The 14751-nt window shown below is 40.0% G+C and overlaps 1 protein-coding gene across 13 annotated transcripts in view; it reads left to right on the top strand.

Moving 5' to 3' along the window:
- Positions 1-1258: 1258 nt before the first annotated feature.
- The window catches only part of znf423 (zinc finger protein 423), a 138154-nt gene continuing 124661 nt past the window's right edge, over positions 1259-14751 (top strand). For 4 of the 13 annotated variants that reach the window (XM_067501304.1, XM_067501303.1, XM_067501302.1 and 1 more), the window contains exon 1: positions 1264-2777. In XM_067501304.1, coding sequence (XP_067357405.1) covers positions 2738-2777 — 40 coding nt within the window. In that variant the 5' untranslated portion in view covers positions 1264-2737. Of the gene's footprint in view, positions 2778-14751 lie in introns of all 13 variants that reach the window. The other 9 variants (XM_067501312.1, XM_067501311.1, XM_067501309.1 and 6 more) reach the window with 5 other exon arrangements.

Here is a 14751-nt window from a genome sequence, read left to right as displayed (position 1 = left end):
ACAAAGCAAAACGGGCAATAGAGGAAACAGAGGCATTTGTTAAGGAATTGGCTCTGCAGATTTTAAGCCACTGATGCTACCTCAACATAATCTATGGTCTGGGTTCCTGCATGCTCAAGAACAGATAGAAACAGACGTTTCTTGTGGCCTCAGTCTGAAGTCTGGAAAATAATCATTATGTACGGAGTGGATTCGCTCAGACAGAAATGATAGATGCTCATAAAACTGAGAGAATTTCAAAATTAGAAATGTTTGACAATTTGTAAACTGCGTACAAGTCCACTGAAGATATCTTGAATCCATGTCTTTTTTTCCAGCAAGCTTAGAACTACTATTATAGAACTAATAATATACTATTTTTACGGTACACAAATACTAGATTTAAAAAATGGATTCACTTTCAAAACATTGAATTGGAACATGTCTGCATGAGATTGTAGCGGGACGCTGCATTTTTTGAAGCTCAGGAGAAATCAAAACAGATTCATATTTTATTAGTCAGTCTTACATTATACTCTGTTACCAAAACACTGAAAAAGATACGATAAGCTCAAACTCATCCCAAAGCAGTGAAATTCACTTGTTATGCAGCTCACAGGGATGGTGTACAGTGCAAAAAGCAAAGTTTTTCAAGTATTCACAAAAATTGAAAAATGGAATACAGTGTTGTTTGTTTTAAAACTAAAACAAAGAAACAAAACCAAAACCAAAAAGGGAATTTACAGTAATCAAGGATGACCAGAAATATTCAGCTGAACTACTGAGTTGTACAGCCTTACAGCAGTGGGAATGAAAGACCTGCGGTACCGCTCCTTCCTACACTGAGGATGTATCAGTCTGCCACTGAATGAGCTGCACAGAGCCTCCACTGTCAGATAGAGTGGGTTAGAGGTATTTTCCATAATGGATGTCAGCTATAACAGACGGAGGTGTACTTTGCTGCATCCACCCATCCTCAACTCTGATCACTGTCACTGCCACTAAGATAAATTCCCATAGCATGATGCTGACACAATCATGCTTCACTGTAAGAATGTTATTAACCCTCACCAGACAAAGTGCTGGGGCTTCTCCCCAAAGAGTTCAGTTTTGGTCTCATTGGGCAAATTATCCTTCCTTATCATGCTCTAAGAGTTTACCAAACTTAAAGTAGGTTTTTTAACAGCACATCTACAACACAGAGAAGTATACAGAAAGTGAAACAGTCTGAGGGCTTTCCGAAGCCACACTGTCTCAAAACTGCATGGGAAGGATGTGCAGTGACACTGGCTGTTGGCCTAGTTAAAAAAAATACGCACCCAGTGTCATCCTCATTCATTCATAACATGGACTGATCAACTGATACCAATAGTAATTTTGTTTTATCGACATAAGCACTCTACCTTTAGAGACTCCTCCACAAACCGCTTTATTCCAACTCCACATTTTCCCTCTGTCTCCAACCTCTGTATTCTCACAGTCCCTGCTGTAGTTGTGTTAGTTGGCCACAGCTGGGCGCTGTTGCCTAACTGTCCCCCTGTTCCCCTCTCTCTCTCCATCAACCCAGCCTGCCTCTCTGTCTCAACCAACCCGGGCTGTGCCGAGCTGCTCCCTGCGGGATCAGAGCGCTCCCCCGCCGGGACCCTTCTCTCACATCCCCCTGCTGGGACGCGGCTACATTTCCAGCCAAGCACTGCCTGCCTTGGCTTTATTATGTGTGTCTGCGCCGCAGCCCCGCCAGCAGAGGCAGGCAGAGGAGGAGGGAGACTGGTAGCCAGAGTCAGGACAAAGAAAAAGCAGGGAGACAGAGGCTAGCGAAGGGTTAGACTGGTAGAAATATTAGGCTGCTATTAATACCGGCGGTAGGACACTGGGAAATATTAACAATAAGAAAGCGTGGGTAGTAAAAGCAGTATTCCCCTCGGGGTGGAGATGCAGGGGAAGAGCGCAATGTCCATGCCACAAGACCACCACCACCACTGCCTAGTGTAGAATAACGGGACGGAACACGGGAAGCTGGTCGTTTCGAGTCGGTGCCGCTCACCTGGAGGGGAAAGAAAACAAAAACAAACTGGAAATAGTTTTGATAAACTAAAAAAGACGAAGACTCGAAGGAAGAAACCACGTTTCGTTTTGAGCAATTTCCCCTAAACACTCTCCGTCTCCTCTCTTCACCTGGACCGTCACGTACAGCGGTGGTACCGCCGCCTCGCTCTCGGACGGTGCCGCTGTCACTTCTCCTCAACAGAGCGCGGGACCCACTCAGGTGTTTGCCACGCGCGTGGCTGGCAACTCGCGCCGCGGTCAGCACGAGCTGGAAGAAGTCGAGGCGGCACGAGCTGCCGGACTGCACAGGAGAAAGCAAAACGCGTGCCGGGGAGAAGACGAGCAGTGGGAAAGCTCGGTCGGCTCGCTGTAACGAAGAAGAAGTGAATTTCCGCGGAAGTTGTTCCCGTTTATTCTACAGGTTGCGCGAGTCCCGGTGACGGCTGAAGCAGAAAAGGTATCAGAGGAGCCTCAGAGCCGCCTCTCTCCCGGTGTTTGGTTGGTGGACGTTGGACTAACGACGGTCGCTTCCCTCACACAGAGACTGAAGCTGCCGCATTGCAACAGGCGAAGAAGCAGCGGCGAAGTGGTGGAGGAGGAGGAGGAGGAAAGATAACCTAACGGTGTCTGCCTGTATGGTTAGCTGAAAACGCGGAACGGAGCAAAAACAATTAGAGAATAAAAAAAAATTAGGAACAGTTCGAGACCAGACATGTCGAGGCGAAAACAGGCCAAACCACGCTCGGTAAAAGGTAAGAAACCAATCATTTCTGTAGCTCTTGTGAAGAGACGCTTCACTCAGGAGTGTGTAAACACATTTCATGCTCAACTCTGGTGGCTTGCGTTAGCTAATTCAGTTTTATTTTCTCCCAAAGGGTTGCAGGAAGTCAATGTATAGTTTGACAAAAGAAGCACATTTATTCTTACCTTAACGATTAGTGTGCTTGCTCGCTGTTGACTGAGTGTTTGTCGCCACGACACTTAAAATAGCCTAACATGTAAAATGAAGTTTAATAGCAGGCTACTTTCTACTAATTGTTTCAATTGGGAACAACCTGGTCAGCAATGACATTCCAAAGAGCTTCAGAGTCATTTGTCTTTTCTTTGGTTCAGAAGGGTAATTGTTTTCACTTAGCTGCCACACTGTCAGAACATGAAAGATGATACACAGGTGTATCGTTTTTCTGACAGACTGGGTTATGCCTTTGGATCAACTTGTTGTAATTCACTTGGTTAATGGGGCCATTAAATGTGGATTATTCCCATGTTGTAAAGTAGCCTATTGCACTTGTTCCAAAGAGCCCACTGCTGCTCTAGTGTAGTGAATCTGTGTGATCCCAAATCAAGCCACTTAAATGTCACAGTTTGTATTTCTTTGTTATTTTTTACAATAATGATAAATTGTGTTTTTGAAATCTTTTCTTTTCAGCAAATTTTACATGCTAGACGTTAAGGAAGACAGTCATGGTACACAGCTGTACACACATGCATATGATCTGATCTTTTAAATTACACATGAATATTTTCCTAAAAACTGCCCCCATGAAGATTTACTTTTCCAAATAAAAGTAAGTCATCCAAGATGAGGGGACATACACTACTGGAAATGACAGATTAATTTAATTTTAAGTATACATAAGACCTTATATGGCCTAAATACTATCTCAAAATATTAAAAATGAGAAATATTTTTATTTAAGCAAGATTCAATTTCTCTCAGTGTCATAGAATATTATTCGTTGCAGCGCATGGGTGAGTGGGCATCATACATGAGGGCATGTGGTGGCCCTGGCCTCCATGTTTTCTTTATGGGACCCAGATGGGCAATGGGACTGGCTGACCATGTGGTCGCCACCCCCCTCCCCCATTGCCTCCACCATGTATGCTTTCCTTGTTTGTCACAGTCTGGGAGATGACCAGGTTTCTGACAGTGATTTAAACTGGATTGATGGTTTGATTAGCTACATAAGCTTCATCAGAGGTTTTCAGCCTCTTCTACAAGTTCTTAAGTTTTGTGTCCTTCACCTCTGATGTGGTCAGATTCATTTTGTCAGTAGTAGTACTATGTGTTATTACGGGAATATGTTTGTCTGTAAGTGGGCTATATGTGCAGGAAACCTGGCAAATTCTAAATAGCGTTTTTTTTAGTTCAGTCCAATACACAGTGGACCGAACAACAGTGTTGTCGTAAAGAAGGGGATGTGATTTCTGCGTGATATGGTGGCCTACAGATTTAACTCTCCCCCTCAGGAATCTACTGTGAAGCTGGTCTCACTTTCAGTTGACACATACAGCCCATCTTTATATCTATAATTAAATTTGACTTGGTGTCAAAAGAATAATGACCGTTGCCATCAATGGATTCTGTATCTCATAAAATGAAAGTTGAGGTTACACTAAAAGAGATTCCTAAATTATAACTACTCTAGCTATCAATTTTATTTGTCATTTATAAAGTATTATATGGAAAGAACTACAATTTTAATATTATGTAAATGGTGGCTTATAATGTCTTACGTTGGGTCGCTCATAATGCTTGCAAGGCAGTCTCACCATCTACACTCGGATGAACTGTAAATATGTTGAGGAATGCACACACACTGAAATGGAAACATCTGTTTTGTAGACATAGTAGTTTGACTCTATATCTATATCTTGACTCTATAACCAAGCATTTATTATAGAATTTATTTTTCTGTAAACTGATTATTGAAATGTCCATCAGTATTCCAGTGTGAATATTTGTTTTCCATGTAATTAGTATTAGCTTGTTATTGCCCCCTGCTGTAGTGTGTTTATTGCTTGGTGCAGTTTTTAAGTGAACAAATCAGCTAATGTGCACCAGTGAATTTGTCCAGTGCTGCTCTGCCATTGGCCCTGTCATTGTGTATTTGTGTTGGTGCGTGCTTATGCTTGCAAAGTCTGTATTCTTGCAGCTGAGTTTACATTCAGCATAAACATGCATGGTGTGTGTGTGTGTCACTAAGGCAGCCTGGTCTCAGCAGCCTGGATAACCAGAGCTTAGCTTTAGTTAGGCAGCCAAGCGAAGCAGAGCGAAGCAAAGCCGAGGCGGACAACCTCTACTGTGTGTGTGTGTGTGTGTGTGTTTGTGCGCAGCAAAGGTAACCCAGCCCTTGTAGCTGAACTTGCATAAGCATCATGTGTTTTGTCTATGTGTACTCATGCATCTGTGTGTGTACATGTATGCTGCTATCACCTCACCACACCTTGCCCAACTGACAGCTTGGCAAGACTTGGCATTAGGGGAAGATGGAGAGAGGGATGGAGGAGAGAGAGTTAGAGTTGGAGGAGGAAAAAGGTGCGAAGGGTAAAGGGGAGAGTGAGGAGAGGTGTTTGGGGGCAGCACAGTGGCACACAGCATGTGAGTGGGCAAGGGGGAGGGAGTGATGGAGTCCAGGATGAAGTGAGTATCGCCGGGGGATTATATGTATTTTCATGTTCTTCTGTCTTTCACCTGCTCACCCAACTCTGACTGGCTGGCAGGCTTACGGACTGCCAGGCATGCCAAACCAACAACAAAGGAGTACGTCCCACCTCATGTATCTTCTGCCTTAGATTTTCATTCACTGAGAGTGGCCCTTGCATGGAAAGAAAAATATTTTCTATAAATGGAATTCATAGCTCGTTGGTGATATATTTATTTTTTATTGCCACATGACTTAGTCAAAATAAGGATATTCATAATGGTACAAAGTCACCTCTGGTCAGGTGGCATTTATTTCTTTTAGCCACCCCCAATAAAAAACCAAGCACTTCTGTATATATGGGAGAGTTATGTTTTTTCAGATATTTAGAACTTGGACAGCACTTAACTGTCCTTTCCTTAACTTCCATGTGAACTTAAAAAAGTTACATCAATAGAAAATAAAATTGCAATATGTTAGGCAATTTTCTCTAAATCTCATCTGTTTGTTGTTATCTTTAATGTAAAATAATGTTTCTATGTTTTATTCAGTCTAAAGGTTGCAAATCCAATATGGTGCCGGCACCAATTAACTTCAACAAATTACAGATATTGCAATGCAGTGTACAAATGACAATATAAATGCAGTTAAAATTTTAAGCAATGTACAATATAATTATTTAATAAGGCTATTTGATATCTATCCGTCTAATCCGGCAACGTCACTCAAGTCTAAGCAAAGCAGCTAACAAATGTGAATACTAGTCTTCAAACTGCTGCTACTCAAAGTTCCTCTGATGGATTTCCTTGACCAATCTAGCCTTTATAGTGATTAGGCCGTGTTAGCAGTAGGCAGACTTAACTAATTGCAGTGTGTTAATTGAACATGGACTAATAGCGTGATGATGGGCCATGAAACTCGCTGATGGGGTGAGAGAAAAAGGAGGGGTGAGCAGGAGGCAGCAATGAGCGTGCATGGCTTCCCTCTTATCAAAATAATATTTCACTGGATTAATCCGTTTTTAATGTGTGTCTTTAGTGAGGCGAGACAGCAGAAATCTCCTTCTCTGTCTGCTCCAGCAGCCTCGCTATCCTGTCTTTTCTCTCTCTGTCTCTCTCAGCTCTTAGCCCCTTGAGTCTCTCATGCATTATGTAGTGATGATTATTACTTAATTACACATTAATAAATCCGCTTCATTTGCAGGACATTAAATTGGAGTTGAGCGCATATGACAGGGACACGGAGGAGAGCTGGGAAGATTGGAAGAGGAGGGAGAAGAGGGAGCACTTTATTCTAGTGTTTATTTTGTTTGTTTAGAGTGTTGTTTATAGTCAGTGGAGCCAAATGAGCCCTTTGACCAGGAGGAAGATAAGGGGAGCTTTGGTTTGTTGTTAGTGTGTGTATAGTTGAGCTCTTCTGGGTTAATGGCATCAGAACCACTCGATCTCCTCCTTTCTTTATCTTTTGATCTCCATCCGTGTGTGTCTCTCTCTCTCTTAATCCCTCTCTTGCCTCTGCGTCCCTTCACAGTTTATGTGGTTCTGTCACTTTGGTTCAGCTGACTGTTATTCGAGATACTGTACCTGTTTTTTACACTGGTCTTTGTAGTCCCATAGTCACATCTGTCCAACCTTGTACAGCAACGTTACCATATGTGTAGGCTTTTGTGTCAATATGTGGCACTGATCATGTAAAACTGCCAATTACTAGATGCTGCCACAAAAGGTTTCCCAGATAACTTATTTTACATCGTATTTTACTAGTAATGATAAAAAATGCAGTTCAGTTGTTCTTCTTAGTTGTTGAGTTAATATTAGGTATATGATTTAAAATCTGATTCTTTCTTTACTGAATTCTGTATTTTTTCAATCTGTATGCAAGGTTTGCAGCTGCTAGCATTTATAGCCAGGGCCCTGTATAGAGTGCAGTCTTCTACTGCATAAGCAAGTAAAAAATTCTCTGTGTGACTATGAATATTTTCTTGTGCACACCAGCAACTGAGTATGTGTTTAGACACTGAGGTTGACATAAATGCTGATGCTATTTATCATTTGCAGATGGTAGTGTATGAACAGCATTTGCTCATTTTTAGCAAGTGCTGTAGGTTTCATCTTTTGAATAAAATAACTGAACTTCGACCATGGCAGATGGCTTAGCAGTCAACAATGAACATAGCTCTGCTAGTTATTTGTTAGTTCAAGTGCTCTCTTTACTCAGGGTCTGTAAGCAGTCAATGATAGTTTTTGAAGTGAGGTTCTCTAGTCTGTAACACAATTGTACTGCCAACGAACCGTTCCAGAAAATCAAATGGTTGATTTTGATATGTCAATTTCAGAAGTGAGTTATTTCTTTATTCATATAGTTTAATATTCATTCTGTAATCTAAGCATTTATAACAATGGTAAGTTAATAATAATAGTATTACTTAATAGTAAGCCTTAATCTACCTTAATAGTATTTACACAAGACTCCCAGTATTTGGTTTAAGTAGGTTCTGGATTTATTAATTTTGAGTTCAGGGTTGCCACAGCGGATCATTGTCCGCATGTTGATTTGGCACATTTTTCATATTGGATGGCCTTCCTGACGTAAGTCTCCCCAATTTCTAATGGGCTTGGATCGCCACTGCACAGCTGCAGAAGGGAAAGAGGTGCTGGGGGTTCAGTGTCATGCCCAGAGACACTTCGACATATAGCCGTGACCGGGGATCCAACCACTGACTCTGTGGCCCGTGGATGACTGCCTTACCAACTGAGCTACAGCCGCCCCATTTAAGTAGCTTCTGGATAATATGGTGTATTAAAAAAGTAGAATACTGTTGTTATTTCAGTGTCTGGGCAACAGCCTCAAACCCAATGATATTCTGACTAGGAAGCAAAAAGTAATAGAAAAGCAGCAAATAGTTGCAGTTTCTATTAAATAATAGACTCAACAGATAATTTCAGCTGCATGCTACACCATCTTACTTTTTAACACTGGCTGGGACTGCGTGATAATTCATGTAAGTGTGATTTAAATGTAATAAGAGACTTTGAGATAGTAATTATTCATTGCCTGGAGTAAAAGTTATTGTCAATTAACTGTTCGAGACTAAAATTAACAACAGCCAACCAGCCGAATGTGGTTAAAAATTAATTGTTACAGGAAATGTCATTAAGTTACAAGCCATGGTATGGTGGTTGCTGAATCTAATGCTTCTACAATGGTTGAAGCGAACCTGACCAGTGCAAACAGACAGGTTATGTGTACATAGACGGTGTGTCCAAGCAGCATGATATTTTTGTTTTGGTTATTTCCTGTGGAAATGGTATCGTGCCGTTTTGACAGTTGTCTCAGTAAAAGTGTATAGTACAGTACAGTTAATCTCTTCTTTCACACTCTTCTGTCTCTCTTCCTCTTTTTGCATCTCTTTCCATTTGGCTTTACCATTAGATCAGTTTAATGTCACTCTTTAGCATAGCACAGACTTTCGTAGGGTGACTGCTTCTTATAAAACTCTGAAACCCTTAACATGTGGCCTGGATTAGTTAAAGACAATATGCTCTTTTGCATGTAGATCTGAATATATAAGTGTTGGAAGCCACAGTAAAACACTAAATTATTTCACAATTATACAAACAGCCACATTGAGTAGCTCCTGTATGAAAGCCTCTATTAGCTTTGCATCAAGGCTTACTGAAACATTAAATGGCTTTTTGAGAGCTGTGTTAGAAATTCCATTGACTCCTCTGCAGGGGGTGGATTTGAGTTTTTGGTAGTTGTTTTTTTTATTTTTCTAATAGGACCAAACAAGCTAATGTAATTGGTTATTGGTGGAGCCCAGCAGTACCGTGCATTGAACACAACAAGACTCATGTTGATCTGCACTCAATTAGAATGAAATCACTCCACAATTTAAGGCTCAGAGAGTACAGCAAATCTAAATAAAACAGAATGGAAGTCAACATATGACATAACACAGAGTAGCAAAAGCAAAGACATAAATGGGGTATGATCTGTATATTTAGGTTATTTTGCAATACAAGAGACATTTATTGATATTTCAAATCCCCCGTAAAGCATTTTATTTTATTAAAAAAAATGTTTTTTTGGTTTTGCTTTCTTGTCTCCTCCTCTCTTTATTTACTCTGAAATCTAAAACCTCAGTTTTTAAAATCTGACAGTGCATTAAGTAACGGTACTCAAATGTGCAAGATGGATACAGGTTAGTCAAGCTAACTAATATATAAAGAGTGAACAGTGTGACACATTGAACATTTAATAAACACTATGTACAATAACTTTACACTCAATTAAGGACTCACAACTAAGTACACACGACTTGTAATGTTTTATTCAACATGTTGCTCTTATCAATTAAGACGTTGGATCTTTCGTCTAAATTCTTTTGTCCATGACAGCAGCCCCTTCAACAGTCTCTTCCCTTTAGCATAGCATAAAGGATGCGTTTATTTTAAATCTTGAATAATACGAGTAAGAGGTGGATTGATAGTGACACCATGTTAAAAAATAGCAAATAGGTCCTGAAGTTGGGGATATATTGTTCCTAAAATGAACGCTCCCAGAATTCGAGAAAGAGAGAGAGACCACAGCTAGTTTTATACCAGTGGCTAAAAAAATTGGGATTGGGTTTGCGATTTACCTTATTACATCCTACAGAGATCAGGCCATGACACATTAAGTACATTTAAGATATTGCAAATATATATTTGTTTTTATTTGGTATAGTAGATGTTGAGAAGGTTGCATATATAGTGTGGGCGTGTGTGTGTGTTCAGAAGGCCGAGGTCCCTGAGTGAGGTGTGTGTATGCCAGGAATAACTCCTTATCAGCAGCCAGCATGGTGTGGTTGTTCATATCTGTGTGCGTGTGTGTGTATTTGAGAGAGTGTGAGAATGTGTGAGAGAGACCGAGGCATCATGGGCCAGGACTGTGCCATTGTAGCGGCTTAGCTAGCCTCCTTTATCAGCTGCAAACTCACTGGACCTTAACACACATTCACCCCTCTGGAGTACTGGACACACACACCCACACATACACACACACACACACACACACACACACACACACACAAAGTGTAGCTGAGCTCTGTGCATGCCCATGCCCTCGGCTTTTAAGAGAAAGATGATGCTGGTGTGACTGTACACACACACACTCACCCACCCACCCAGTCCACACATAGCTTGCCAAGCCCATATCCCCCCACCACTACAGTAGATAGTCTCGGTGGACATGGGCCCTTCTAAGTTTCCTACAAGGCTATGTGAGTGAGCATCTCTTACAGTCTCATACTAAGCGATTAGGCTTTTTTCTTTGTTCAACTCTTATTTGCCTGCAGTGTATTTGTCTGTCTAGACTAGGGTCTTTGATTAAATCTTTTTTCCTGCGTTTGTGTTGTTTTCAGTGGCGGTTCTAGACCATTTTCACAGGGCTGGCCAGACTGGGGACAGTACCTCTTTTTTAGTTACGTTTTGAGGGCTACATGTGGGACTGCTCATTGTTTTCTTATTTAATAATTATTAGATATTAGTGTATCAGCTGCAGATTTTTTTATGATGTTTAGTCTAGTTTTTCGTATAAAATATGTCAACATATACACCTCACAAGTTATTCTAACACAGTGATATTAAAGAACTCTTACTGTACATCTGTAAAAGCAAAAAGGATATGGTGTTTCATTTGTAATTATTCCAGGGTAATCTGAACTCCATGTACTTCTTTTAATATTGAAAAATCTTTATACATTTAATAAACATTGTAGCTTCTGAAGAAAAGGATTTGCCGTTAACTCTTGGGAATAAGATTTTATTGACTAGATTATGACATGTACATTACCACTAGGTGTCCGTATCTATGATAAACTGGCTAGAGAGTAGTATTGCTATTGCACACCTGGATGGTGCATAATATATCTATTGGGCTTCTCTCCCTCCCTCTTTTTAATACACATACACACACACACACACACACACACACACACACACACACACACACACACACACACACACACACATACACAGCTATTGATTAAGTGGTGACTTTGGAGAAACAAAAAGTGCTTGAGGCCTCATTTAGCTTAATGCCTTATCTGATTGTGCATAACCACTTAAATTTGAACTTTAGGCTAAGTCAAAAAATTTCAGAATTTGAGGCAACAGTGTTGATCTTTCTGAATTTGTACATCTATTAATTTGTTCTCTAAAAATATATTTTATGCAGCTAATTGCTGTATTTGAGCTTAGGTACAGTAAACTTTGAGCATATGTCTGTCTTTTTGACTGCATTGTGGTTTATTGTCTGATATATACAGTAGTATATAGAGATCTTTAGAACATCTTGCTCTCTCAGTGAACCACAAAATCCAGGACCCACTAAAAGTTTTTTTGGTCATTCATTCATTAGTTTTTTTTCTGTCTGCATGCCTTTTGCCTCCTGTGCTTGCATGCACACACGCAGTTAAACACACAAACACACACATACCATGGACCTAGACTAATGTGCATTGTCCTCATAGTGTGGAGTCATCCAATGAACAAGCTGCCTGTATTGTGTTCCTTTTTTATTGGACGCTCTGCTGGGTCTTTGTAGTGCACCCCACTATAGTCCTACCCAATGGATGCTTTTAGAGTTTGAGTTTTCTGTTGGTTTTTCTAACTCTTTTTCATTCACCTCCCAGTCAAAAGGCAAGGGTGCCCTGCTGAGAGACATTCAATTGAGCAAGCAAGAGCAGAAGAGTGTGAGAGTCCAAGAAAGCCACAACCGGAGAGGAGCTTAATGTAGAATACGAAAAAAAAATTGTAAAATAAATTATAGAATTTTGACATTCATTTCTTCTAAATGATCAATTTAAATTTGACTTGTTTTTGTAACTTTCAACTTTTTTTATGACACTATACAAAGATTGTGTATGAAAATTACATATTACATTGGAAGTATTGAGACACAATGCCCGTAGGTTATTATAAAGTAATGTTTAATTATAGGCATTTTTTAACACCTGAAAGTAGTAAATATGATAAAAATGTTGATGTAAATGTCCTACATACACATTGTTTCTTGATTAAGTTGTTTTTGTTAAGCACTAAACTAATGATGTTTGTAACATCTGTACAATATGCTTCGGGCAGCAATCTATTAGTAGTCTGATTGTAGAATATGCCAACTCAATAGGACATATGTTAAATGTATTTCTATTTTTATAATCTGATGATTGTCAGTGGTTAAGCCCTTTTATTGACATCAAGTGTTCATTTCTCTGTGTATTCTCAGGATACCTTGTATCGGTTTTTGGATAGACTTGCAAATGTGCCCTTCTCTGACAGTAGGCTTAAAAAGCAATGGAGTGCCTTTACTTGTACTTTGCTGAGACAATAGCAGAGAAGGATAAGGTGGTCTCTTTCTTGTACTTCTGGTTCCTAATAATAGCTTTATGCTTGTATCAACTCAGAATAAAATAAGGAGACAGTGGTGGAGGAAAAAGGGTAGAGCAGAAAGAGAACAAGATATTGCCTGGTGAGATTGCTGTGTGTGTGTGTGTGTGTGTGTGTGTGTGTGTGTGTGTGTGTGTGTGTGTGTGTGTGTGTGTGTGTGTGTATGTGTGTGTTGGTCAGTGCAGGCCAAGTTTAAAAGTGCAGAACTACTGTCTGCGTTAGATTTACAGTTGATAGGCAGTCTGGGGACTAGCACACCCAGTCTCCTCTCCTATTCTCACCTTGTCTGTTGTTAAGGAGAGTAGAGGTTTTTCCTTCCTACTTATAAAACTAATTATATTTGTGAAAGTAGTTAAATAAATAAGGAAAAGTGGGGAGACCAGTGATGTTATTTGGCTTAAACAGAGTGGCACTGAAGAAGAGATAGCAGGCTGTGCTGGAGATGGCAGACCTTAAGATGTTAAGGTTCCCCCAAAGAGAACCTCAACATCTTAACAACAGTTTTCTGACATTTGAATGCTGAGCGAAAGTCAGTCACATTTATTGTTTTTGGTTTGCATGTGGCCTAATGTCTTTACACAAACATAAAGAAATTGTAAACTGTGCTGCTATCAGTAGATATTCTAGATATTGATTATTTTGTGCTTTGCTACCACCTTTTCTATAACTGAGTAACTCCTACATTTTAAGTCTTAGCTGATTTTTTTTCATCCTTGTTACTAAAATCTGTTGCTAAGCAATATTAGCAAAAACTCTGCTCAACAGCTATGGTTGTTTTTGTTGCCAGGCAACATTAACTTATTTAACATTTTTTTAAGAAACAGTGGGGAACAGTTAGCATGATTAGTAGTTTCTAAATAGCTGGAATCTTGAATTTTTATTCTAAAACAATACATAAATATGGTTAAAACTCTAATTTTTCTTTTTCTTTGTATTGTTATTATTACAACAATACACAGAAAGGTTTAGTTTAAAAGTTGTCATTTTGAATTATTTAAAAAATAAAAAGTCCTTTTTGTGTTTAAGATATGATGCTTGATTATACCTCTACTGAAACAAACAACTAGCCATTATCCAAGCACACAAATGCTACTGTATACTGCTCTTGGCACCCCCATAAGGACTGTGATGAGCGAGTTACTCTGTCCACCAGCCATGTGGCATGACATGGACATATTTGTTTCTCTTTTCCTCACTGTCTCTCCTTATATTTCTCTCTTTCTCTGTTTATCCCTCTTTTTGTAAAGCCTAAGTTTGTTTCAAGCTAAACAATGCCTTAGTGTGAAATTGGTATCTGCAGTCAGAATGCACTCCCCAGCCTGTACTACAAGAGAAGGCAATTATGTTCCCCCCCGCCCTCCAGCCCTTATTGCTCTTTTTGTTTGTGTACATATTTGTGGGTGTGTGAGTATGCATGCCCTTTAACAGCTATACTTTATAACTTGTCTCTGCTGTTTTTGACAACATTTGAATTTTGTTCATGTTTGAGATTAGTCTACTGATTGTGATCTCAGTGCCTTTATTTGACTTTTGTGTGTCCCAGTCTGTAATGGGGGTCGGAGGGGGAACTTCTAGTTCAGTTATTTCTGGCACCTTCCCCAGAGTCGAGGTACTCCAGAGGAATGCTTTCCCTCTTCTTATCCTGCCCTCTCTTTCTGTCTCTGTCCTACTGTCCTACTCCTTAGTGCTCTTCTTGATGCCCTCCTTCACCTCTCATTTTTCTCACTGCTGCCTTGATTTTCACCTCTGGTTTACCTGTTCCTGACTTTATTGGACTCCCCTTTCAACACTCTTTTTATCATCGTTTTGCTTTCACTCATCACTGTCCTTACTTGGTTTTTTGCTCCTTTCCACTTCTGTTCTGCTATTGA

This window comes from Channa argus, chromosome 4 (genome assembly GCF_033026475.1).
Source record: "Channa argus isolate prfri chromosome 4, Channa argus male v1.0, whole genome shotgun sequence".
NCBI lineage: Eukaryota > Metazoa > Chordata > Actinopteri > Anabantiformes > Channidae > Channa > Channa argus.
This window is presented reverse-complemented; position numbering and strand designations above follow the sequence as displayed.